Source organism: Mobula hypostoma, chromosome 1 (assembly GCF_963921235.1).
Source record: "Mobula hypostoma chromosome 1, sMobHyp1.1, whole genome shotgun sequence".
In the NCBI taxonomy this organism is placed as follows: Eukaryota; Metazoa; Chordata; class Chondrichthyes; order Myliobatiformes; family Myliobatidae; genus Mobula; species Mobula hypostoma.
In genome coordinates this window covers 76,941,657-76,969,205 of record NC_086097.1, presented here as the reverse complement: position 1 = coordinate 76,969,205, position 27,549 = coordinate 76,941,657, and the positions used below count along the sequence as shown (strand labels likewise).

Sequence of the window (27,549 nt, the reverse complement as noted above, 5' to 3'; positions counted from 1 at the left end):
AATTACTATACATCACATTATTTTAAGTTGTGTTCTCATTTTTATTTTCAAGCTTTTTTTTGTGTTAGAACATTGGGTGAACGAGCACATCTTAGATTATATAGTCAATTTTAAACATTTTCATGTATATTCCCACACAGACTTAAATTATTGACTTTCTTATGTGTATCAATAAACAACAATAAAAACAAGTGCAAATCTAATGCAAATACACACTTTGAAAATTGATGCTGTTAAAAACACACACACACAAAGTTCTAAAGTGCATCCGAACAGCATCCACAAGGATTTAAAATTAAATCAAACCATGTTAAGAAAATCATAACCTTTCTATTTGATTTATTTTAAAATGCATTCCTCATTGACAAACATCAGTTGTTGTCTGTAAGAATTCTAACAAACAAGCATTTTCAAATTATATTCAATGCAAGTCACAAAATAAGCATTTTCAATAGACCAGAAAAAAACTCTCTATTAACATCCATTGGCTATTAAAGGGTGATAATTCCAAATTTTAAAAAATATTAATATTGTATTAGTACTTTTTCTGGTGCACATTTAGTCAGTTTGCATTCAAAAATATCCAAACCATGTATTTACCATGTTCACGAACAACGACTGTGGATCAATGGTTTAAAGGTTCGAGGGAGGAGAAAAGAATCTGAGTAAATGATTTATTATTAAATTATCCCAAATAAAATAACAAAACATTAGTCATAACAATATGAACTTGAAAGACAAGTTACATTCAACAATGAGAATGTCATAGTTATAAAATAATGAAGGTACAATTACAAAACTTAATTTGAATACATTTTTGTATTTCTGCTGTATAAACTTGTTACTGTTCTAATGACATGATGAAGTACATAGTTCTTACGTGTTCCATCTTCAGATACCATTCCCAAACCTTCTGCTTTGTTTTGTCTCTCAAAGGCATTCAAGTCAAGGATGCTAAAATTGCATAAATGAAAACAATGAACCAAGTGCAAGAGTTGCTTCTCTTATGGGGAGATTGAGTAATTATTAGACTGGACTGTTCGTTAAATGATATTCAATATATCACCACATTAAAGATCACATTGAAATAAAATATAACTAAGTTAACAGTAGATAGCACAGAGATGGGATTTTCAAAAAAACCCTCTAGTGTATCTGCTTCATCCCAATTCATATTTCATAGGTCTTCTTTGTCCAAGATTATACTTGGTTGGCTGAGATATTTGTATTATTTAGTTTTTGAAGGTCACAACAATTTTATTGCACATCTCTCATTAGCCTGAAATTGTGTTGGGATGCCCTCTTCATCTGCTGAAGCTAAATGGTCACTATGGGAGAAATTTGGTCACACAAACATATCAAGATGGTAACACATACATTATTTTCTGTAGGCACGCTGTCTTCCCTCAAAACCAAAGGATATTAATAAACTGAAAAGTAAAACTACATATGCTAAGAATATGAGATAGAAAGATAAGATTTTTTTAAAATACTCTGCAGGCCAGGAAGCATCTGTGGAGAAAGAAACAGAGGTCATCTCTGCTCTGCATTGGAAAAAACAAATGTGGATTGAGTGACAGGTTTGCAGGATATCTTTGCTATTAAATATAGAAGCCTGACCCTAAGCTTGCAGTTGCCTGTCACTTTATTGCTCTATTACTACCATTCTGGGTCTTTTGTGATTGGCCTGTGATAGTTTTTCAATAAACTCCAATCTAGGCTCAAGGAATTGTAGTGGTTCATTTTCCAACTAGGCCTTCTGTTGGAATTCAGCATTGAATGGGACAATTTCGGATCATCAGCCTTTCTTGCATCAGAGCAGGTCAGCTTAGAGGTAACATCAGCTCAGCTTTATTTTCCCTCCACACCTACCAACTAATCTCCTGGTCTTTTCTGACATTCCCATTTACTCCAGGTTTCTGACAACTTCTGCATCCAGTACTTGGCATTTCCTGCATATGTTTCTCCTGTCCACTCTTCCTGTTCAGCTCACTCTATTTACATCTTTTCCAGATAGATTAGCTGCCATTATCAAGCCTTGTTCACCTTTTCAGAACTGACATAGAATTAAGTTACCTGCTGTCTCTATGTTGCTACTGTATCAAAGTCATTCCATTTGTTCTTTTCACTCTTCCCCTTTCTATGCAATTTAAAGTATCTTCTATTTTCTAACATTACCTGGTTCTGACCTAAAATATTAACTCTGTCTCACACACCAGCTGAAAATTAATAAACCCGCTTGTTACTAAAACCAGCATGCCAACTGCTTTTAAACACTTTTACTTTAGAAACATTTTTATCATGTTTCCTTATGCAAATAAATCACATTCACATTCTTAAACAGGGGGCTTGTATAGATTATCAGCCAGCACAAAATTTTATATTTTAAAGGAGCTATATTGATGGTGATTGATATTGTTACTCAAATAGAATACCTTGTGATTTTTGGCCTGGTTATGCAAAACAAATGCTACAATTTGTGATGTGATGATATGTAAATTCCAAGGAAATATTAATCTGTGGAGTATTTTTAAATTATGAAACATCACTTTCAGAACCTCTGCATTTCAGGGAAATTCTGAACATGGTTGCACATCTGTTGATACTCTATCTATTGTGAAACTGTCATGATTATGAATTACAATGTCGCTTTCATGCTCTGGCACCATTAATCTACAGCATATAATTACAAATCTCAGCAGTTTGGAATGTTTTAAACTACTACTGCAAAGTACCACCAGAACTGATAACAAATGGGCGAGTGGTCCAAAGGCGTGCTACACACTTCACCAATATAAATGACTTTTAATACCCTGTAAGGTTCTACAGAACACTTAAAATGTGTCAAATTACTGCACTGTGGTACTAAAAGTTCCACAGCAATATTTTCAGGAAAAAAATAGACAATGAATAATAGATATGCTAAAACCATCCAGGTGCAATCCTACCTTTACTCAGAGAACAAAATCTTCAGAATTGCGTGAATAAGCAGGAATATATACAAACTAATAAACCTACAGAAAGGTGATTGCAAATTCAACACAACCCCATGAATATTTAGCTAACTTTGTTCGTTTACCTGCAGGATCGCATTAATCCAGACAGACTCCTGAAAAAGCCACTTTCCTTCTTCTCTTTCAAATAGTCCAACATTTTCTAAAGAAAAAGTATTTGGCTATGTGTTAAGTAATTCGCAAATATGGTGTGTTTTTTTATTCATCTCCATAGCCTATGCTAAATAAATGCAATTAGTAGTTTCCTTCCGTATTTTATCATTCCTACCAGTGCAGTGATAGGGTTAGAGCCAACTTCACAGCTAATTTGCTTTATATTTTATACCTTAATTAATGTCTTAAAAATAATAGTTTTTGTGCACAGATAAATAAGTCAGCCTACTTATAAACAAGATAGTTTTTTTTCCCAAATTTTATTCAAACTAGCACAGAGGCTTTAATTGCAAATATTGATTTACCCGCTGGACATCAGGGTTACCACCATTGAGAATGGCAATACCTAGCTTCAAGCTTGTGGTCACCATGGGGCTTAATACACCTGTTAAAATAATATAAAGTTATGAAGGACAATGGCAAAGACAAAGATAGAATAGTTAAATTAATACAAAATTGTGTCCATCCATTCCTTGTACTTCAACCACAAAACACAATCTATATTCATAAGTGCTTTAGCAATATGGAAAAGTACAGCCAGTTGGTAAATAATCTGGCTTGGTGTCATGTTACCATGGTTATATTCTACCTTTGCTTGCACTAATCATCTGCAGAACCATCTCGGCTGCGGCACGTTGGTGAAGCCTTGCTTGCTGGTAAAGTGTCATTTGTTTCTCCAATTCCTTTTCCTTGTGGAACACAAATACAATCAATTTTAATGTACATTGCCAGGAAATATGCAGCTTTTAAAGGGGATATTTGAGAATACAGTTTGTAATAATTCCTAATGAAAGGGAAATATAACACAAAATATTTTTATCTGTACCATTGCAAACAAAATTCAGGATATATTTTTAAAACTTACTCATTTTAAAATAACTTCTAAATTTTCACAAGGGGCTTCAAAATGTGTTCTCAAAATGTCAGCTCTCAATCCCCAAAGCTTCCAGAACAAAATGAATTGGAGAGAACTGTTGAGGTTGTGTTCCATGAACTGATTTGACAGTAAGGGGCAGATGTACAATGCTATCGTCACTTTGCATAATCACCCCTAATATATCCTGTTTGATTAGCTTCCCTTGGGCAATCAAACTAATGGACTATAGTTTAACAAACCTGTGACATAAACCTTATTTTCTCATAAAGAACTTACTGTGATCAATGTAATGTAAATAAAATGATAACATTTGGTATTCCATTAAAGCCTTCTCCCATTTTGACTGTGAGGTACACAGACCAAATGTAAAGAAGTGTGGGCTTTAACTACCATATTACTGATGATTTAAGTAGACCAATACACACACATCCGTAAGTGTCATGAGGCCAAACATGCCTTCAGATATTTCAGCCAGACTATCATGCTAAGGGTGGCCACACAGTGCAGGTTGCTGTTTTATGCTCTCCCATGTTTTCCTGTTCTACAGTGGCCATCACAATGAATTGCTCTCCCCAGGGTTCAGCAAATCAGTGATTTTCAATCAGTCCGGAACCCTCTTGCAACTGTTAGTGGGGTCCACATCGGCACCATTTTTGCTGAAAACCAATCTAAAATTTTTTTGAAATACCACGTTCATGAGTATTTTTTTTTGCAGGACATCTGACTAGTTAATAGCGCCAACTGTAGCATCTGTTTAGAATTATAAAGGTGCAATGCATTTTCTAAACAATTGAGTGATATTCATCACAGCATTTAATTGAATGGGTTGGTTTTCTGTCACTACACTGGGATAATTGCTTCAGTTTTGTTTTGCATAAACTGTATATTAGTGGTCTCCAACCATTTTAAGCCTAAGATTCCCTACCTCGACCTTATTGAAAGGCAAGATCGACCTATTAAATCAATTAGTCACACGCATGCATACTGGGCAGAAAAGACTGGAAGTAAAACCCCGCAACCCGGAAACAACCTCTCTTTACAAACGGCTTTCCATAGCGGGAGTATTGCTATATTACCATTATCTTAATTAGTATTACTGATTTTTATAATGCTCACATTACAACACCTTTAGTTCTGTGTTTCATTATTTAATTTTATTTCAACACAAAAAATAAATGAATAAAAATGGACTGTTGTACTCAGTGTGATGACTGGAGCCGAATACTTTCTGCTAGTTCCCTGAAATTTGGCTCATAACTACAGGCAGCCAGTCTGAGACAGTCTGTGAGGTGTCTGTCAGTAAGGCAGCTCCTGTACTTAGATTTCATAATTTTCATCTGCTGCAGCACAGCGCCCTCGCAAACCTCCTGACAGACTAATATTTGAATGGACAGTTTCCTTTGTTAGACTGAATGTTGAATCTGCCATGTTTTTCGGGTGTTTTGAATAGGTAAGCTGTTATTGAGACACTAGTATAAGTTTCAGAGGTACGCAAGATAATGACACCACTGTTTTTTTGTTTCCTAGTTACTTACATTTGGGGAATGTTGGAATTTAAAGGGAGAGAAGTGTTGTAATGTGAACATTATAAAGATAAGTTAATACAAATTAGGATAATGGTAATATAGCAATACTCCTGCTACGCGGCTATGGAAAGCTGTTTGTAAAGAGAGGTTGCTTCCGGGTTGCAGGGTTTTACTTCCGGTCTTTTCTACCATGGTGCATGGTGGGGGAGCTATACACACAAGCGCACAGGGCAGAAAGAACGGAACTAAAACCCCGCAACCCGGAAATAACCTCTCTTTACAAACAGCTTTCCGTAGCTGGAGTATTGTTATATTACCTTTATCCTAATTAGTATTACTTATTTTTATAATGTTCACATTACAACGGTATTTGTGTATTTATTTATTTTTCATTTTTTTTGGGATCTACTGGGAAAGTCTCAAAGATCGACCGGTCGATCACTTTTAACCGGTTGGCAACCACTACTGTTGATTAACACGTCGTGGAGAAATGTCTTGGGAACTCAAAGACTCAGGATTTTGATGCCCACAATAGCAGAGTCCATTGTACATTACTACAAACCTTTTCATACTCCAATATCACTGACATTATTGTCTATTTTTAGCACAACAAAAGCATATTATTTTAAAGAATTAGGCAATTTTGCAGAATGAACAAGCTCAATTTTTGACAACTTGCTTTTATCAACTTACTTCAAAACTTTTTTCTTTTTCTTCATCTTCTTCCTCAGTAACATGGCAGCTCTAAGCATTGAACCAAAAGATTAAAATTAGGTATTTTTGCTCAGCAAACCAGTCAAGCATTGTGATGTCTTTGTTAAAGAAAGTTTGCAAAAAAAAAAGCATTGGTTTCATTAGCATTATCATTTCTAACCTTAGTAGATTCCAAAATACTTAGTAGATTTACAAAAAACAAATCATTTTATTTACATTTCCCTTCAGAATTCATTCCTATTCAGGGCTTTTGCTATTCATATTTTAATCATTACACTCAGCTCCATTGACTAAAGCTGAGTAAAGCCTTTGTTAGTCTCCTTGTTGTGGCTTGGCTCTAAATTGTCATCATTAGGATAGTGTGCACCTTTTCACAATTGATATTTAATTTTGTTTCCACCATAATCCAAGTGTCTGTTCATTTCCGCCCCTTTTCTTCATCTAATAGAAGCTAGAGGATGACTATTGGTGACTTTCCTTTGCACCCTGTCATCTGTATAATGGTGAACAAAACGGGACGTAGGAATAGTTTGAACAGTATGGCTTTAGCCAAAGAAACACTTTACTTCTCCAACACTCCAGAGAGCTTACCTTTGCCATCATGTCAGCATATGCAAGGTATAAAGGGTCCTCTCCAATTGCACTGCAAACAGGTGAAATAGGGATTAATTAATTCTGCATTGTAGTCATATTTTATTGCATACAACTTCTGATAAAAACTGGATACTTTTGGTTAACATAATCATATAAATAGAATCTTATAAACAGTAGAAGATTCACAAACAAGAGAAAATCTGCTGATGCTGGAAGCCCAAGAAACACACACAAAGTGCTGGAGGAACTCAGCAGTCCAGGTCGAACTTATGGAAAAAGAGTCTGAGTCCCTTGATCAGAACCTGCCCGGCCTGCTGAGTTCCTCCAGCACTTTGTGATGACATTTTGCAAACATTCAGCGACACTGATATCTCAGATTTTAGGTCAGGAAAAGAAGCAAAAGTTTACGATGTGAAGAACAAAGTATTCATCACTTTCAGCACAATCTCATGAAACGAGAAGAAATGGGAATGGCAGTTACAAGCCTCTTTTCTGAAATTGAGTTCATACTTGTTGGCTATTGGCATCACTTCCTTCCTCACCTTGGAACAGCTTATTGAACCACAGTTTGGGTTCATGACTGAGCAGCACAAATAATTGGGGAAGAAAATGACTATAATTTGAAAATTTCAGTATAATGTTGAGGTAGGCTCTCAGTCTCAAATCAAATATTATCAAAGGAATTTAGTTGTTCTGACAACAAAGGTAGTAATCTTGGGATTACTGCCTGTGCTACGCGACAGTGAGAGTAGGAATGCAATGAGATGTAGGATAAATGCGTGGCTGAGAGATTGGAGCAAGGGGCAGAGATTCAGGTTTTTGGATCATTGGGACCACTATTGGCGCAGGCATGACCTGTACAAAGGGGACGGGTTACACTTGAATCATAGGGGGACCAATATCCTGGTGGGGAGATTTGCGAGGGCTACTGAGGTGACTTTAGACTAGAATGGTTAGGGGGAGGGAATCAAATTAAGGAGACTAGGAGAAGGGAGGTTGATGTAGGGGAAAAAGACGAAGAAGATAACAAAGTTGTTTGCTCAATTAAGGATAAACAGAGAGTGGGAGGTGGAGAGTTTCTTAAATGCATCAGTTTTAATGCCAGGAGCATTGTAAGAAAGGTGGATGAACTTGAGCATAGATTGATACATGGAAATATGACGTTGTAGCTATTAGTGAAACATGGTTGCAGGAGGGGTGTGACTGGCAACTAAATATTCCAGGATTTCGTTGCTTCAGGTGTGATAGAATAGGAGGGGCAAGAGGGGGAGGTGTTGCATTGCTTGTCAGAGATTATATAACAGCGGTGCTCTGGCAGGATAGATTAGTGGACTCATCTAGGGAGGCTATTTGGGTGGAATTGAGGAATAGGAAAGGTGTTGTGACGCTTATAGGGGTGTATTATAGACCACCTAATGGGGACCGAGAACTGGAGGAGCAAATTTGTAAGGAGACAGCAGATATTTGTAGTAAGCACAAGGTTGTGATTGTGGGAGATTTTAATTTTCCACACATAGACTGGAAAGCCCATTCTGTAAAAGGGCTGGATAGTTTGGAGTTTGTAAAATGTGCGCAGGATAGTTTTTTGAAGCAATACATAGAGGTACCAACTAGAGAAGGGGCAATGTTGGATCTCCTGTTAGGGAATGAGACAGGGCAGGTGATGGAGGTATTTGTTGGGGAGCACTTCGGGTCCAGTGATCACAATACAATTAGTTTCAGTGTAATTATGGAGAGGGATAGGACTGGACCTATGATGGAGATCTTTGATTGTAGAAAGGCTAACTTTGAGGAGATGCGAAAGGACTTAGGAGTGGATTGGGAAAGTTTGTTTTATGGGAAGGATGTAACAGAGAAATGGAGGTCATTTAAAGGTGAAATTTTGAGGGTTCAGAATCTTTATGTTCCTGTTAGGTTGAAAGGAAAGGTTAAAAGTTTGAGAGAGCCATGGGTTCAAGAGATATTAGAAACTTGGTTCAGAAAAAGAGAGGGATCTTCAATAAATATAGGCAGCTTGGAGTTAATGAAGTACTCGAGGAATATAAAGAATGTAAAAAGAATCTTGAGAAAGAAATTAGAAGAGCTAAAAGAAGATACAAGGCTGCTTTGGCAAGTAAGGTGAAAATAAATCCAAAGGGTTTCTACAGTTATGTTAGTGGCAAAAGGATAGTGAGGAATAAAATTGGTCCCTTGGAGAATCAGAGTGGACGGCTATGTGCGGAGCCAAAAGAGATGGGGCAGATTTTGAACAATTTCTTTTCTTCAGTATTCACTAAGGAGAAAGATATTGAATTGTATAAGGTAAAGGAAGCAATTAGGATAGTTACGGAAAGTATGACAATTAAAGAAGAGGAATTACTGGCACTTTTAAGGAATATAAAAGTGGATAAGTCTCTGGGTCCAGACAAGATATTCCCTAGCACTTTGAGGGAAGTTAGCGTAGAAATAGCAGGGGCTCTGACAGAAATATTTCAAATGTCATTAGAAACGGAAATGGTGCCGGAGGATTGGCGTATTGCTCATGTGGTTCCATTGTTTAAAAAGGGTTCTAAGAGTAAACCTCACAATTATTGGCCTGTGAGTTTGACGTCAGTGGTGGGTAAATTGATGGAAAGTATTCTTAGAGATGGTATATATAATTTTCTGGATAGACAGGGTCTGATTAGGAACAGTCAACATGGATTTGTGCGTAGAAGGTCATGTTTGACAAATCTTATTGAATTTTTTGAAGAGGTTACTAAGAAAGTTGATGAGGGTAAAACGGTGGATGTTGTCTATATGGACTTCAGTAAGGCCTTTAACAAGGTTCCACACGGAAGGTTAGTTAGGAAGGTTCAATCATAAGGCATTAATATGGAAGTATTAAAATGGATTCAGCAGTGGCTGGATGGGAGATGCTAGAGAGTAGTGGTGGACAACTGTGTGTCAGATTAGAGGATGGTGTGTAGTGGCGTGCCTCAGGGATCTGTATTGGGTCCAATGTTGTTTGTAATACATATTAATGATCTGGATGATGGGGTGGTAAATTGGATTAGAAAGTATGCAGATGACACTAAGATAGGTGGTGTTGTGGATGATGAGGTAGGTTTTCAAAACTTGCAGAGAGATTTAGGCCAGTTAGAAGAGTGGGCTGAAAGATGGCAGATGGAGTTTAATGCTGATAAATGTGAGGTGCTACATTTCGGTAGGACTAATCAAAATAGGACATACATGGTAAATGGTAGGGCATTAAAGAATGCTTTAGAACAGAGGGATCTAGGAATGATGGTGCATAGTTCCCTGAAGATGGAATCTCATGTGGATAGGGTGGTGAAGAAAGCTTTTGCTTTGCTGGCCTTTATTAATCAGAGCATTGAGTATAGGAATTGGGATGTAATGTTGAATTTGTATAAGGCATTGGTAAGGCCAATTCGGGAGTATTGTGTACAGTTCTGGTCACCGAATTATAGGAAAGATGTCGATAAAATTGAGGGAGTACAGAGGAGGTTTACTAAAATGTTGCCTGGGTTTCATCTCCTAAGTTACAGAGAAAGGTTGAACAAGTTAGGTCTTTATTCTTTGGATTGTAGAAGGTTGAGGGGGGACTTGATAGAGGTGTTTAAAATTATGAGGGGGTTTGATAGAGTTGACGTGGTTAGACTTTTTCCATTGAGAGTGGGGAAGATTCAAACAAGAGGACATGGGTTGAGAAATAGAGGACAAAATTTTAGGGGTAACATGAGGGGGAACTTCTTTATTCAGAGAGTGGTAGCTGTGTGGAATGAGCTTCCAGCAGAAGTGGTTGAGGCAGATTCTATGTTGTCGTTTAAGGTTAAATTGGATAGATATATGGGCAGGAAAGGAATGGAGGGTTATGGGCTGAGTGCAGGTTGGTGGGACTAGGATAGGGTAAGAGTTTGGCATGGACTAGAAGGGCCGAGATGGTCTGTTTCTGTGCTGTAATTGTTATATGGCTATATGGTTAATATCCCAGAAAAAGCCAATGAAAAATGCAACCTGGAGTCACTTGAAGCAAAGGCAAGACTAAATTAAACTGCAGAAATAAAGTGGATGACTACTGAACATACTTAGCTTGTCTTCATAGAACATTATATAAACAATATACAACAATATTGAGAAGAATTAGGCTTCAATGAGTGTGAAGAATTTTCTGTAATCTGAGAAAGCACTGGTTACATTATTAGGGTAAAAAGACCACAGCTCCCCAGACCCAAATTGCTTACATCCTATGGTTCTAACAGAAGTGGCTGCAAAGACAATGGATTCATTTGTGCAATTTTCCAAAGTTATTTAGACTTGGAAACTGTGCCAATTGACTTGAAGGATGCCAATGGGATATCTCTTCTACAAAGGAGAAGTATAACATGGAACATCTTGCTAGACATATTCAAATATTTGAAAACTGGACACTTTGAAAATCATAATACATTAAAATGGGGTTAACGTGATTGTATAAATGGAACTAATGTTTGGCAAATATAACCTGGATCTTTGTGTTTGTAATGAGCTAAGATACAAAGGGAAAAACTAGTAGCTGTGGTATACATAGATTTGTTAAAGACATTTGATCTAGTAACAGACAAAAGCTTATTGTATAAAATAATAACTCAGGAGTTTATGGGCTGCATATGAGCATAATGGCAATGGAATGCTTCAAAGATGAGTACTGAACCCTCAACTATTTATTAGTAACGGTTGAAATGTATTCCGGTTTGCTAGCATCACAAGATATTGTAAAACAGGAGAGTGAGAAAGTGAGTTTGCAGTGGAGATGCAGAGAAACACAGAATGATAAAGTACGTGGGCTGAGGTTGCAGGAGGAGTACAATGTAGGGGAAGCACAAGGTTAGTCACTTTGGCAGGAGTAAAAAAGTGGAATATTTTAAAACAATAGGATGGATGAACACAAAATTAACAGGCAGCTACATCAGTTGACCTACTATGTTGGGCTTCATGGTGACAAGGTTGTAGGAGAAGAGTGAAGAAGTCTCCAGGGCCACACCTGGATCAGCAAGTATAGGTCTGGTCATTGAGTTCCTGATATTTTGATTGCAGGGAAGAAAGGCCGGTCCAGTGGAGAGAGATAGTACAGAATGTACCCACCCTCTTGGCAGTTTTAGAGGAATAAGCCGTAACCTCACTGAAGCACAAACGATGCTGAGAGGGAGTGGCAAGACTGAATGCTAAGCAGCTGTGCCCTCCAACTGTAAGGTCCAGAATTTATTGACCACATTATCAGGACAAACTATCGATCACTTAGGATCATACTAGGAGAAATCTCTTTACTAAATAGGTAGTGCACCATATATATTTTTTTACCTCAGCTGTTGAGATCAATATTTTGATGAATTAGGAAAATGGGAACGAATAAGAAATTTGAATTGAGGCAAAGGATCCAGCATAACGTTTTGGAAGATGAGGCAGGTTCAATGGAACTAATCATCTATTTATGCTTCTATTTCTTATTTCTTACATTGCTGAATACACTGCATGAGAGATTATCTTATTACAAGCTCAAAGAACAGTGGGCAACATAACAGAAGACACATTTATAAATTCCCTGAACACAGAAGTATTTCCCCCTAATTTCCAATTCAGCTACCTTTTATAACATCAATATAGATTACTTTACAAAAGTAGAGCAAGTTCCTTATTGTACCTTCGTTCAGTGAGGGCAGTACGACTGAAGTGTAGTATAAGCTGATGAAGTGGGTCAGGTGTCTTCTCGGACTCTTCCTCCTCCTCTTCTGATGCAGTTGTGGATTTCTAAGCACATTTAAAGGTTTGTTTTTGTCTAAGTCGTTGCAACAACTTCAAAAACTAAAGCTAGTGTATATTGTTACAAGAACACTCATGTTTGGCATCTATTTAAAATTATTAAGCAATGGTGTTAACTTGAAATATGAAAACAAAGTAAGTAAAAGAAAGCCAAAACAGCATAATGTTTTGTATTAGCTTTTCATCTAAAAACAAAGAGAAAGGATTTCAATCATAGGCTTTCTATCTACTGTGTTTTAGTGTATACATTAAGCACATTAGAGGATTATCATGAGGTTCAAAGTGAGTAAAATAAAATCTCAATAGTTTGAAAGGTATTTTGAAAAGGTCACCTACAATGCATGCTCATACAGTATATTAGACGGTATGAATGTAGTTTAGTTAAAGTAAAAACAGATTACTTTGACAGTGCTGACGAAACAGAGAAGTGTTGCGGAAAGAACATTATTGCATATAGTTTATGATAAAACTTGAGAAATTTTCACCTACAGAGTCCAGTCAACATTGGACCTGTGGCAAAAGGCCAGGAAAAGGCGTGAAATAAATCCTTGTGTGTGTAGTTGCCAAGCCCTCTAACACTGGGGTGAAATGTATTTATATTATTCAGGTCAGATATTTAATTTTTCCCCCTGCTGGGAATCAGGCTTGGGTTATTAGGAACAGCTCAGCACACTGGCTTCTCACACCACTCTGCATGACTGCATATTTATCTCAGTAATGGGACACCAGACTCCATCAGGAGCATTCCGTTTTAAACAGACAGATCAGGCTCCAACTTCATAATCAATCGTATCTTCTCTTTAACCTTCCCTTGAGTCACAGGAATCTGGGTTCTCCAAGGAAGCCGAGGATTCTTTTGCTCTCACGTTTTTCTCCCTTTAATTCCTGTGACAGATTCTATTCTCACCTCCCCCACCCCCCAGTTTCGTCACCCTACTATTGCCATGAGTAACGTGACATGTTCGGGTCTGTTGTGTGTGGCTTCCTGCAGTAGTGTCATGCTGTCTTGCAATTATGTTCAGCAATCGAACCAACTATGCTGCATTTCTACTTGACATTTAAGTCACGTTGATGCAAGAGGCCCAATTATTGATATGCATTGATAAATTGGACTTTGCCTCATTATCTTCTCCTTTATATGCTCAATATATATTCATTAACTTTTTTGCCGAGTACCCTTCTCTCCTTATGATAAAACATTGAATGTAATCGAATCATAGAATCATACAACAGGGAAAAAGGCCCTTTGGCCCAACGTGTTCATACTGATCAAGAGGTTTATCTGAGCTAGTATCATTTGCTTGGGTATGGCACATATCCTGCTTACCCTTTTCTATCCTTGTACCTGCCCGAAAGTCTGTTAAACATTGTAATTGCACCTGGCTCCATAGCTTCTTCAGATAGCTCATTCCACATACCAAGCACTCTCTGTGAAAAAGTTGCATCTCAGATCCTTTTAAATTTCTCCCTTCTCACAGGTAATTTTAGACTCCCTTACCTGGGGAACAGACTGTGACCACTAGCCTTATCTATGCCCTATGATGCCTCTATAAGGTCAAGCCCCAATACTTCAGGGACAAAACTCCCAGCCTATACAGCCTCTTCTTATAATTTAAGTCTCCAGTCCTGCTAACATTCCCATGAATCTTTTCCGCACCTGTTTTTTTGGTCAATTGGAGATTTCTGCACCCTTTTCAACTTAATTCTGGATTGGATGTTGTGCAATGAATCAGATTTAATTGGCAAGCTTACGGTAAAGGAACCCTTGGGAGGCAGTGATCATAATAAGATTGAATTCACCCTGCAGTTTGAGGGAGGAGATAAAGTCAGTGGAGTAAAGGGAATTACAGAGGCATGAGAGAGGAGCTGGCTGAAGTTAATTGAAAGGGAACACTAGCAGGGATATGATGTCAGAACAGCAATGGCCAGAGTTTCTGGGAGTAATTCAGAAGGTGCTGGATAGAAACATCCCAAAGAAGTAGTAATGTGCTAAAGGTAAGATGATGCAACTGTGGCTGACAAAGGGAAGTCAAAGCCAAAATAAAAGCAACAGAGAGGGCATATAATATAGCAAAAATTAGTAGGAAGTTAGATTGGGAACCTTCAAAAACCAACAGGAGGCAACTAAAAAAAACATAAGAAAAGTATAAAGGTAAGCTAGCCAATAATATCAAAGAGGATATCAAAAGATTTTTCAGATATATAAAGAGTAAAAGAGAGGCAAGAGTGGATATTGGGCTGCTGGAAAATGACGCTGGAGAGGTAGTAATGGGGGACAAATAAATGGCTGGACAAACTTAATAAGTATTTTGCATCAGTCTTCACTAGCAGTATGCGAGAAATTCAAGACTGTCAGAAAGCAGAACTGAGTGTAGCTGTTGTTACAAAGACAGTGCCTGGGAAGCTGGAAGGTCTGAAGGCAGATAAATAACTTGGACCAGATGAACTATTCCTCCGGTTCTGAAAGAGGTTGCTGAAGAGATTGTGGAGGCACTAGTAATGATCTTTCAAGAAACCCTAGATTCTGGAATGGTTCCAGAGGACTGGAAAATTGCAAATGTCACTCCACTCTTCAAGAAAGGAGGGAACAGGAAAAAAAGAACTTACAGGCCAGTAAGCCTGACTTCAGTGGCTGGGAAGATGTTGGAGTACATTACTAAGGATAAGGTTTTGGGATAATTGGAGGCGAATGATAAAGTAGGCCAAAGTTATCATGGTTTCAGGGGAAATCTTGCCTGACAAGCCTGTTGGAGTTCTTTAAGGGTAAGAAAAACTGGCAGGATAGACAAAGGAGAGTCAGTGGATGTTGTTTACTTGGATTTTCAGAAGGCATTTGACAAGGTGCTGCACGTGAAACTACTTAACAAGATGAGAGCCCATGGTATTACAGGAAAGGTACTAGCATAGATAGCTTAGCTGATTGGCAGGAGGCAGAGAGATGGAAAGAAGGTGATCTTTTCCGGTTGGCTGCCAGTGAGATGTGGTGTTCCACAAGGATCAGTATTGGGACCGTTTCTTTTCACCTTATATGCCAACGATTTGAATGACAGAATTGATGGCTTTGTTTCCAAGTTTGCAGATGATATGAAGATAGGTAGAGTGGCAGGTAGCTTTGAGGAAGCAGGGAGTCTGCAGAAGAACTTGGACAGATTAGGAGAATGGTCAAAGAAGTAGCAGATGGAATAAAGTGTAGCAAAGTGTATGGTCATACACTTTAGTAGAAGGAATAAAGGTATAGACTATTTTGTAAATGGTAGGAAAATTCAGAAATCAGAGGTGCAAGGGGACTTGGGAGTCTTTGCACAGGATTCCCAAAAGGTTAACTTGCAGGTTAAGTCAATGGTGAGGAAGGCAAATGCAATATTATTATTCATTTCGAGAGGACTAGAATATAAGTGATGTGATGCTTTATAATGCATTGTTCAGACTGCACTTGGAGTATTGAAAGCAAATTTGCACCCCTTATCTAAGAAAAGGTGCACTGGCACTGGAGGGTCCAGAGCAGATTCATTTGAAGGATTCTGGGAATGAAAGGGTTAACATATGAGGCTCTCGGCCTGTACTCTCTAGAGTTTAGACGAATGAGGGAGGATCTTATGAAACCTATCAGATATTGAAAAGCCTAGATAGAGTGGGAGTGGACAGAATGTTCCGTACTGTGGGCGAGACTAGAACTAAAGAGCATAGTCGCGGAATAGAGGGATATACATTTAGAACAGAGATGAGAAGGAATTTATTTAGCCAGACGGTGGTGAGTTCATTGCCACATTTGGTTGTGAATGGCAAGGTAAAGTGAGGCAGATAGGTTCTTAGTTAAGCAGAGCATCAAAGGTTATGGGGAGAAGGCAGGAGAACAGGATTAAGAGGGATAATAAATCAAACCATAATAGAATGGCAGAGCAAACTTGATGGACTGAGAGGCCTAATTCTGCTCCTGTCTTCTGGTCTTAATTACATCCTTCCTATAGTTGGCTAACACAATGTGAATCATGAACGACATGTACAGTTGGATCAATCCATCCTAACCCCTGTACTCAAGCCCTGACTGATGAAGGTAAGTGTGCCAAGCGCCTTACTCTCCATCTACCATGTGTTGCCATTTTCAGGGATTTTTCTACCTATACTGTTGTAAGCTTAGCTAACCTTCTTAACTGAATACTACACCACCAAGTTTGGCATCATCCACAGGCTCACTAACTATGTTAAGAACACTGTTATCCAGATTATTAATACTGATGTAAACAAATGTGGACCAGTGTTCATTCAATTTTCTATTGTCATCATATGAATTACTCTGTCTTGAATGTTTGTTTTAAATTCATTTTTGAGATCAGGATATTGTTGACAACTCAGTACTAATGGTCATTTGTCCATGCCTTTGAAGTGAATGGTTAGGTCTATCATTTCAGTTGAGAAACAAGCGATATAAACTGTGCGCAAGCACGAGGAAATCTGCAGATGCTGGAAATTCAAGCAATGCATGCAAAAAACGCTGGTGAACGCAGCAGGCCAAGCAGCATCTATAGGAAGAGGTACAGTCGACGTTTTGGGCCAAGACCCTTCGTCAGGACTAACTGAAAGAAGAGATAGCAAGAGATTTGAAAGTGGGAGGGGGAGGGGGAGATCCGAAATGATAGGAGAAGACAGGAGCAGGAGGGATGGAGCTAAGAGCAGGAAAGTTGATTGGCAAAAGGGATACAAGGCTGGAGAAGGGAGAGGATCATCGTTCTCCCTAAGCCTCCTGTCCGATGATCCTCTCTTAGCTCCATACTTCCCCCTCCTGTCTTCTCCTATCATTTTGGATCTCCCCCTCCTCCTCCCACTTTCAAATCTCTTACTATCTCTTCTTTCAGTTAATCCTGACGAAGGGTCTTGGCCCGAAACGTTGACTGTACCTCTTCCTATAGATACTGCCTGGCCTGTTGCGTTCACCAGCGTTTTTTGTGTGTGCTGTTAATATAAATGTGTGTCACAGATGAGAGAAAGATCAGAGGAGTTACAATGGCAAATCTCCTTCCCTAAAGGCCATTTTGAACTAACAATGTTCTTAAACAATCCGAAAAATTTCTAATTACCATTTTTAAAACTAACTTATTAATTCTAGATTTATTTATTCATTTGAATTTAACTTACTGCCATGGTGGGATTGGAAACCCTGTCAGCCAGTCCTCAGATGAGGTTTGTACATTGTGAATTATATGCATTTCTCCCAAATATGCAACCCTACATTCTTATGAAAATGTAGATGGGTGGTTTAGCAAGCTTCTAGATGACACCAAGATAGGTAGAATTGTGAACAGTGTAAAGGACTATCAAAAATACAGCAGGGTATAGATCAGTTATAGATATGGGCAGAGAAGGGTCAGAGGCAACAGTTTCCAGTACACCTGAAGTTATAGACACTGTCATGGGGGTCAGATCCATTTTCCAGAGGGTGAACCCATGGAAAGCAGTGGGTCCTAGCCAAAGGGCCCACAATATTGTGTCAAACCAATTAAATTAGTAACCTAGTCCCTTCCGTCTACAGAATGCCCATATACTTTCATTTTTCTCACACTTATGTGCCTATCTGAAAGTCTCCTGAAAGTTTCTAATGTATCTGCCCCTACCACTACCCAGACTCTGCATTCCAGATACACACCACTCTGTAAAAAGCTTGTTCCTCATATCTTATTTGAAATGACCCCCTCTCACCTTAAATGCATTCCCTCTACTATTAGACATTTCAAAGTTCAGAGCAGATTTTTTTATCAAAGTATATGTATGTCACTATACACTACTCTAAGATTCGTTTTCTTGTAGACATTCACAGTAAATTCAAAGAACCACAATAGAATCAATGAATAACTGCACACAGATGAATAACCAATGTACAAAAGACAATAAACTGCGCAAATACAAAAAGAAAAAAAACCAAAAAAAAATCAAGAACATGAGATAAAGAGTCCCTAGACATGTTGGGAGAGTGAAGTATCCTCTCTGAATCAAGAGCCTGATAGGTGTGGGTCCCGAGGCTCCTGGGAAAAAAAAACTGTCTGTTTACTCTATCTATGCCTCTCATAATCTTCTCAATCTCTATCAGATCTCCCCTCAGCCTCCGTTGCTCCAGAGAAAAAAAATCCAAGTTTGTCCAGCCTCTCATGACAGCACATGCCCTCTAATCCAGGCAGCATCCTGGTAAACCTGTTCTGCACCCTCTCCAAAACCTCGACATCCTCCCTTTAATGGGGCAACAAGAACCGTATACGATACTCCAGATGAGGCTTAACTAGAGTTTTATAAAACTGCAACATAACTTTCTGACTTTTGAACTCGGTGCCTCAACTAATAGAGACGAGCATGCCATAAGACTTCTTAACTGACTTATCAAACTGGGTAGCCAATTACAAACATTTTTAACTTCTCCCTGCTTCAGACTGTGGTCCCCTCTATTTTAAGACGTCTACTTTACTATTGGTAGCAAAGAAAAATAAGATAAGGTGCTTTAATGACTGATGCCCAGTGGCTCTAACACCTACCATTATGAAGTTTTTTTAGTGGCCATGACAAGCACCAGTTCCAACTTTCCAGACAACTATACCCACTGCAATTTCCTTACACTCAACTCTGGAGCATCTGGACAGTAAAGACAGCTACATCAGACTACTGTTTATTTTTCTCTAGTTCTGCCTTCAATACTATTATTCAAAGGAAACTTATCACCAAACTCCAGTCCCTGGGGGGGGGGGGTCAATGCCTCACTCTGCAACTAGATCCTTGACTTTTTGACCAACAGACCACAATTAGGATAGGCAGCAACAGCTCCATCATGATTATTCGAAAGATTGGTACTCCACACGGTCACTTCCTCAGCCCCCTTCCTCTACTCCCTGTACACTCATGCTGTCTGTCCAGATTCTGTTAAAACTCCATCTGCATTAAGTAGAGGCATATACTGCAGGTTTGGTGGCAAGCACCAGAGTACGAGATGCTAAACTGATGAACAGCTTTTAGTTAGCTGGTGCTGTCAACGCTATTGAGAGTCAGGAAGTGAAAAACTCATTAATGAATAATTAGATACCTTTGGCAGCCATAGCATTTATGTGGCTGATCAAGATGCCTTTCTACATGTGGATGAAGATCTGTGAAAATGGTGTCATTGTATTTCAAGAGGAAGTAGTTAGAATGGTCAATATTTGGCCATTAAGTGGCAAGTAACAATCCTGCCATGTATTAATAAAAGACTAAGCATTGTCCAGGAACCATGGCTTTGAACTACTTATCTGCTGAAATACAAATAGCAGATGAAGTGAAACTAAGCCATAAAAGACAATAAAACCAACTTAAATCAGCAATATTAATAATGCAACTCCATCCATAAAAAGTTCACTTATTTTCACCACAGAAATGCAGAGAAGGCTTAAATTATCACTGAAGACCATCACTACAGGGGAATACTGTAATATCTCTACTATGGATAAACTGTCACTACCTTAACATTTTTTGTTTCTGTTTCAATTTATCTTTCATTTTAGTGTATGTCAGTGTTCTATCTTTCTTGCGTTATTTCGTATTCCAGGCATCAAAAACACTGATCAATGTCAGATATATTATAATGGTAGGACTTAATAAATGCAACACTGAAAATTTTAGCTATCAAAAGCGGTGTCCTAATACCTTTCATAATCAGCATACTAAAGTTCGTAGGCAAGCATAACCTAGTAACACATTCACATTCAATGCAATTTAACGTTTTCATAGTTATATATAAAATAAAATTAGTATCCATTAGTTTGTTACAAGGCTCTTATATAACCTCTGTTAATGATGATTTTATAAATTCTATACTGCACTGCCAGGTTTTACGATAGGTGATAGGGACAAGATGTTTAACTCGTTCTACACAGGACCTTAAGGAAACTGCATCTGGACAATTTTGGTCTCCTTATCATAAGAAAGTATGTGCTAAATAAGGAGTACAGCAAAAAAAAACACTAGGCTGGTTGCTGATATGGTGAGTGTATCATAAGAAGAATGATTAAATAGGCTCAGACTATTAGAAGAACGAGGCATGACCTCATTGGAACACACAAAATACCTCAAGGGATCAAGATTAGATGCAGGGAGGATCTTTCTCCTGGGTATGGAATCCAGAATTCTTTCAAGATTCAAGGTAAACCAATTACACTACATTTGAAATAAGGTGAAGTTTTCACTGACTGAATGGTGAATCTTTGGAATTCTCTACACTGTGGGGATACGTAGCTCAAAAAATAACTTCACAAAACTATGAGGGATAGATTGTTGGACAGTTGGGAAGGCAGGAGATAAGAGGATGGGGCAGGAAAATGTCCTTGAGGTGGAATATTAGCCATCACATTATTGCACAATGGAGGTGAAGCAAGGGGCCAAATAGGTTAACTCCTGCCCCCCCCCCCCCCGCCGTCTTCATGTTCTGGGTTACTTTGAAGCCTTGTAACACACTCAGCAATGTATCATTTCATAATTAAGCATGCAGCAATAGCTCTCCAGTGCATATCAACATTGTAGCCATGGATCCTCTCTCATCCAATGAGAAACAAAGGTTAGTGGCTAATGACACTGCTCCACCACCCAGACATTGAGGGTTTGGAGCTCTGTCAATTGTCCATTCTTTCAAAAGGAAACTGACATACTTCTACCCTGGGAAGGGCAGAAGACTTGTTCACAATTACTGTCTGCAACTCTTCAGTATGTAATGGGAACCAGTTGCAGTGAACATTGGCCTTGGTATAGAAGTAGGTCAGTTGCCATCTGCTGGGCTAGATCATTTTTAATGGAGAAAGAGGTGAAAGTAATACTTAAAATATAAAAAAAATATTCTGAGTAGAAACTAAATTATAAATAGCATTCAGTTTCTAGTTTAGGAATACAGATCAAATCTCACTCACAAAAAAAAAATCCTTTCAATTTATTTAAAGTATTGTTACTCCAGAATAATCAATTCTTGCAGACAACTATCACCAAATTATTACTTCCACAATGTGTTATTTCAGATTCAGTGCCAAGTTCAAGCTGATGAATGCAAAAGCCAGTCCATCTTACTCAGCTCAAAAAGTACCTACCATTCACAGTAGCCAAGTTTTCATTCCAATTTCCAATGCAAAGCATCAAGGGAAAACAACTACCCCCAAACCAACCTTTTAGAATTGACAGAGAAAGGTGCACAGGTTGTAGACAGCTTGGCAACAGCACTACTTGCAGAATGCAGCATGGCCACTTGTGCTAAAGGTAGAAACCAGTTGCACAGGGGCCAGTACTTACAGCTAAATCCTCAATTAGTTTCTCCTCAAAAGAGTACTCCTCTGTCTCTATCCATGATTTCAGATAACTCTGAAGGAAGAGATTAACAGCACGATGCCTAGGAAGCGGGAGGGTATAGTAAGATTGGGAGGAGTGGGAGGTGAGAGACATCTTTTAGTAGATTAAGGGAGACTCTTATTAATTGAAATAACAGTATAAGTCTATTAGTAGAGATTTGTACAACTTCAGCTCTCTGATTGGTCAATGGTGTACCAAGATTATATATCATGACAGTGCTAACTAAAGTATGAATGGCGTATAAAATGGTTCTCAAGAGTTTTAATGTTCGTGTGCAACTGAAATGAAAGAAAAAAACAAGGAGACAGAAATAGGATGAACGCTGTTTCATCGTAACAGGCATTCGCTGTTATGGTTAGTTACACATGTCATCGGGTTCACTTGTTTTAAGTACAATTTTGGACTACACTGTAGTTAGCCCAAGTATTGGTAACAGCTAGCAAAAGGATTCTTGAATCTTGAAGGTCTGCTTAAATTTGTTCCTCCCCACCCTCCATCCTTCTTCCAGTATCTCACAAGAAATATTGCTGATGCATCCTCAACTTCTCTGTGAAAGTAATAGCATAAAATTTCAGATGACAATGGAAGTTAACACTCCACTGGTTATAATTGGTTAGAATCCTTTGTCCTCATGTGCTGTAACACAGAAATGCAGCGCCTCTTGAAGTGTATTAACTTTACAAGAGAAAAACATAATGTGCATTTATGATGCCTTTAAAGATTAATATGCTATTTTTTATATGTTCAGTGGCCATTTTAGTAGGTACACAAATGTACCTATTAAAGTGGTCACCGAAGTGGAACTCAGTGTGATCTTCAGTCCCCCCATTTCCAGGTTTGATGTGATGTTCGTTCAGAGACGCTCTGCTGCACTTGACTGTTGCAACGCAAGGTTATTTGAGTTACCATTGCCTTCCTATCATCCTGAATGAAACTAGCCATTCTCCTCCAACCTCTCTGATTAATAAGGCATTTTCACCCATAGGACAGCCGCTCACTGGATGACTTTTGTTTTTCCACACTGTTCTCTGTAAACTCTAGAGACTGTTGTACGTGAAAATCCCAGGAGACAGCTAGTCTCTGAGATACTCAAACCACCCTGTCTGGTACCAACATTCATTCCACAGTCAAAGTCACTTAGGTCACTTTACTTCCCTGTTCTGATGTTTGTTCTGAACAATAGCTAAACCGTCTTGACCATGTCTGCATGCTTTTGTGCATTGCATTGCTGCCATTTGATTGTCTGATTGGATATTTGCATTAACAAGGTGTACAGGTGTACCTAATAAAATAGCCACTGTGTGTATCTTTCTTCATGCAAGATTGCTGAAAGTTTTGGTTGATGGATTGACCAATCAGATTCTGTAAGGTTTACTGTACAAATTGAAGATGGTTGGTGTGGCAAGAGAAATGATTGCACAGGGTAGGAAGCAGTGTCTATCAATCAAATGTTACTTTACCGCCAAACAGACGATAAGATTCTCAAAGTCAGTTTTCTTATATAGTTTTTCCAGCCACAGATGTTGATAGGCGTTCAGGAAGTAAATGTTAATTTTGTGTCTAAAGAAAAGGGATACATGTTTTGCATTGATCAATTTAAAAGCACAGATTTTTCTAAATTATCTGTGGGATAATTCTCCATGTAGTGTGAATTAAAGCATGGTTTCTGCAACTAGTTCATTGCATTAAAATGGTTTTTCTTAAGCATGTACATTATTGATTGCCAAAGACAAAACTGCATATATATTCTGTAAAGCGTGATCAACAGACATGATTTTTGACTGGCTTCATAAACTTCGTTAATTAAATATAAATGTAGCTTGTCAAGTGAAGTTAGGGAACTTAAAAGGTATAGGTTTGCACTGTGATTTCTGACTTGACATTCTTGCCCCAACCCTAAGCAGAACTGGGGCTCCAAATTGAAATGAGGTACTCTCTTACAAGAAAGGAAGAAGAAATGCTAACAGGGAAAATTACTGTAGATGTTCTAGTCCAAATGGTAGAGAGTTCCAGTATTCTTCTGGAACAGTGCATGCAGCTTGGAAGCTGAAGCTTGGAAATGAAGTTTGGGAGTGATTGTTAATATATCAACAGCTTTATCAAAAAACAACTTTGAACTGGAAAATAAAATTCAAGAAAGTAGCTAAGTGAGATAAAGAATAAATAGAAATGATTGTTTAAATATAATTTTCTTCTTTACATGCAAAACACAGCATTACTTCTACCTGGGAAGGTTATAAAGTGGTGCCATCCGGAAGCAGGCAACCACAGCTCGTTTGCGTTGTTTGGACATAAGTTTATGCCACCCTGTCTTCTTTGACCGCAATGGCTGCTCCACCTTAAAAAAACATATTTACTTCCTTAATATTGGTTCCGATTTACTGGAAAAACAATGCATGCCATTAATAAAATGTGGATTGACTAGAAAATTCTGGGATAAAGGAACACATCCTAATGTACAAGCTTTCAGAATGTGCTCATTGCAATGGAGTCTGACAGCAATCCTTGGCTTATACATATATACAGCCCCATGTGGGAATTTCAAGGGTTCTCAGAAAAACCTTGCTCTTCTACAAGAATGCATTGTGTTAAGGAAGGTGCTTGGGATATTTCATCTCAAGTCTTCCACTAAAAGAACTCAGAACGTATGACTACTGCATTCGAGAGCAAATTGAATTTTAAAAGATACATTAATGATAATTACTGCTTTAAAGTCCACATTTTGATTTCTGAAGCTTGTTTGAATTTTATTTATGTTCTCTGCTATCTAATGACTGTTGAATTTTATTTAAGAAGCTCAATGGTGCTCACAGCATTCACAGGTACCCCATGGAACCCTCAAAAACACGGCAAGCAACTGCCAATGAAAGGAGTGATCAATGTCATTCTGTTGGTGCAGAGCAGGATGGTTCTTTTAAATGTTACCTCTATTTATATTACACTGAGGTTAATATTGGTTCACATGCAAGAGGTTCTTGTCACTTTAAAGCTTTACAAGCACTTCTTCCTGGTACTCTCAATGAAGATACAAGCTAATGAACTAGATAACAAAGTGTATTTAATATTTCAGTAAAATTTGAGTAATATTGTAAATATTGTATATTGTTTGATTAAGCATTCCTTGCTGATAACATAATTCATTGTGGGTTTTATGTAAGAAGTACGTGAGTGGTGTACGTCATCACATCACCACATCATATATTGCATCCCTCACTATGTAAAAAAAATGAAGCATACACATTCTCCTGGGCCCGCGTTTTTCTTTTGATTAATTTATGAAGTTACAAAAAACAAATAGTACGATAGATTCCAACTACAATATGACTATTACCAATGTAAATGGTCAAAAACTTTATTCAATCAGTTGCGTTGTTTTCTCCAGAATCTGTGTCATTGGAGAATTGATTATTATGCTCAGGACTTTTTTTGTTATCAACATTTATTATGTTAACGGTTTCTTAAAGCAGCTGAATATAATTGGAAAAAGAACTAAGTGTAATTTCTTCACACACATTAAACCTTTCCATTAGATTTTGGTCTGAAGGGAATGAATCCTAATAAAAACTCACAAAATGTCAATTTTTGTGCAAATCTATCCATAAATAACTTACAGACTTATTTGCCCAGGGATGCAGTAAAATGCTCTCAAATTTAGTTCTGTACCGTTATTACATACAGTGGATAAAGCTCACATACCATTGATGCACCAATTACCAAAGTGCTCAGAGGCATATAGAAGATCAGTATCAAGCAACTGCTGTATATATTTGGAGAATGTGACAGACTTGTTCTCTGCTATCTGGGAGCCTTGCATATTTCTACACAGTGATGAAAAATTTCTGAAAATGCAAAAATACAACCTCTACAATAAGACACAAAACATTTTATCCTTTTACGAAATAACTGGAAAATTAACAAGCCATCAATTTACAACAACATACTGAATAAATCTATCATTATTCAATCATGAAGAAATTATCGCTATCATTAAGAAATGCAGTCAGACTTGTGACGTCTATTAGTAGGAAACATCTTCAAGTGTTCCATTTGCCCTTGGTCATCCTGACACATCAGATAGTGGGATTTTTAATATGTCCACAAGATGATTGTTTATTTTATTATAAGGGAATATAGTCTTTAACACTTCCTTACATTATTTTTTTATATGTTTGCTCTGGTTACCTGTTCCAAGTGGAAAACAGCAGCTGAAATCTTTTGCACACGTTCCACAATCTTCTGAGGATCCATTCTCTCTTCAGGTTTAACAATATCCTTATACAAATCTAACTGCCATCGAACTGCTGGGTCGTCAGTCTGAATGGGAAATTGAAGGATTATTAAAACAAGTAGAAGGCAACCACAGGCAAGATTTGCATTCGACAGCAAATAATGAATTGTCCTGTTATTTCACAGAACTCCAAATATAAATTGGGCGACAACAGAAGTTGCCTTCTCTGATCAAGTTTCAGAAATGCTGGCCACAACCCAGCAATCTGACTTGTAAATTAATCAAGACACAGGCGTTACCTCTGGTGTTAATTACATTAATGTTTTAAACAGATTCTGTGTTAAGTTATGACCTTCAAACTATTTCCTAAAAGCCAATCTAAAATGTGGGGCATCATTGGCTGAGACCATGAGTTTTTGTCCTTCCCTGGCTGCCACAGGGAAGATCACAGCCGAGCTGAGTGGCTCAGATAGTGAGTGAGGGAGTTTCAGGTTTTTGCCTTAGTGATAATGAATGATTGATATATCAGGTCGGGAATGTGACTGAATTGACTCTTTCTCCGGATGAGACAACCAGTACCGTGACGGAAATGCTCCGCTGTGACTGTACAATGCTCATGTTAGCTGCTGATTAGAGATGGCAAGTCTTTCTCTCTGCCAAGTTTGTTCCAAATCTTCCTGCATATTTGCAGTCCCATGATCTAGGGAAAAGCTTTTCCCAGAGTGCACGATTCAGATTATGGCTGCAGAGTATAATATGCACCCAATCCTGCTCCTTCACAAATGCGACTCACTTTCAAGTTTGCTAACGAGAATCTAGTTCTTTGAAATAATTGTACAATCAGATTAGCCTGAGTCCATTTTTGTTTACTGTTACTGGTAAGGACGACTAAGTTTCCAAAAGCAAGGGTGTGGGTCTCAGCTCATTCAAACGCTGGCTTGTCTTTATGCTGTGAACATTGTAATGCAGGTATCGGGTGGAAATCCTAATTTGTCAATGCCCTTGGTGCACTACTTAAAGAAGGCTTCATTTACAAGTATAGGAATTATGCTTAGATGACATATCAGGAACACATGTTCAAAATAAAATGCAGTTTAAGTAATAAGATGGTTAAAGAAGACTTGACTAAAAAGTATTAGATGGTAGGATATCACAAAACATACAGAATGTGAAATTCAACGCCTGACTAACAGTTCAGACATGAGAACTCATGTTCTCAGTACTATTTATTTATTTATCATGACCTGTTTCGTATAGTATTTGTATAATTTGTCAGTCTTTGTGTGTAGTTTTTCATTGATTCTATTGTACTTCTTTGTCCTTTGT

General features: G+C 38.0%; 1 protein-coding gene across 9 annotated transcripts in view; it reads right to left on the bottom strand.

The window, feature by feature from the left end:
• Window positions 1–27,549, bottom strand: part of ryr3 (ryanodine receptor 3) — a 380,840-nt gene that overhangs the window by 60,941 nt on the left and 292,350 nt on the right. For 5 of the 9 annotated variants that reach the window (XM_063051027.1, XM_063051064.1, XM_063051044.1 and 2 more), the window contains 11 exons: window positions 26,178–26,309; window positions 24,221–24,333; window positions 23,456–23,555; window positions 12,538–12,644; window positions 6,876–6,927; window positions 6,264–6,314; window positions 3,757–3,856; window positions 3,473–3,552; window positions 3,080–3,156; window positions 881–954; window positions 601–618 (listed from right to left, as the gene is read on the bottom strand). In XM_063051027.1, coding sequence (XP_062907097.1) covers window positions 601–618; window positions 881–954; window positions 3,080–3,156; window positions 3,473–3,552; window positions 3,757–3,856; window positions 6,264–6,314; window positions 6,876–6,927; window positions 12,538–12,644; window positions 23,456–23,555; window positions 24,221–24,333; window positions 26,178–26,309 — 904 coding nt within the window. Of the gene's footprint in view, window positions 1–600; window positions 619–880; window positions 955–3,079; window positions 3,157–3,472; window positions 3,553–3,756; window positions 3,857–6,263; window positions 6,315–6,875; window positions 6,928–12,537; window positions 12,645–21,938; window positions 22,036–23,455; window positions 23,556–24,220; window positions 24,334–26,177; window positions 26,310–27,549 lie in introns of all 9 variants that reach the window. The other 4 variants (XM_063051036.1, XM_063051073.1, XM_063051083.1 and 1 more) reach the window with 1 other exon arrangement.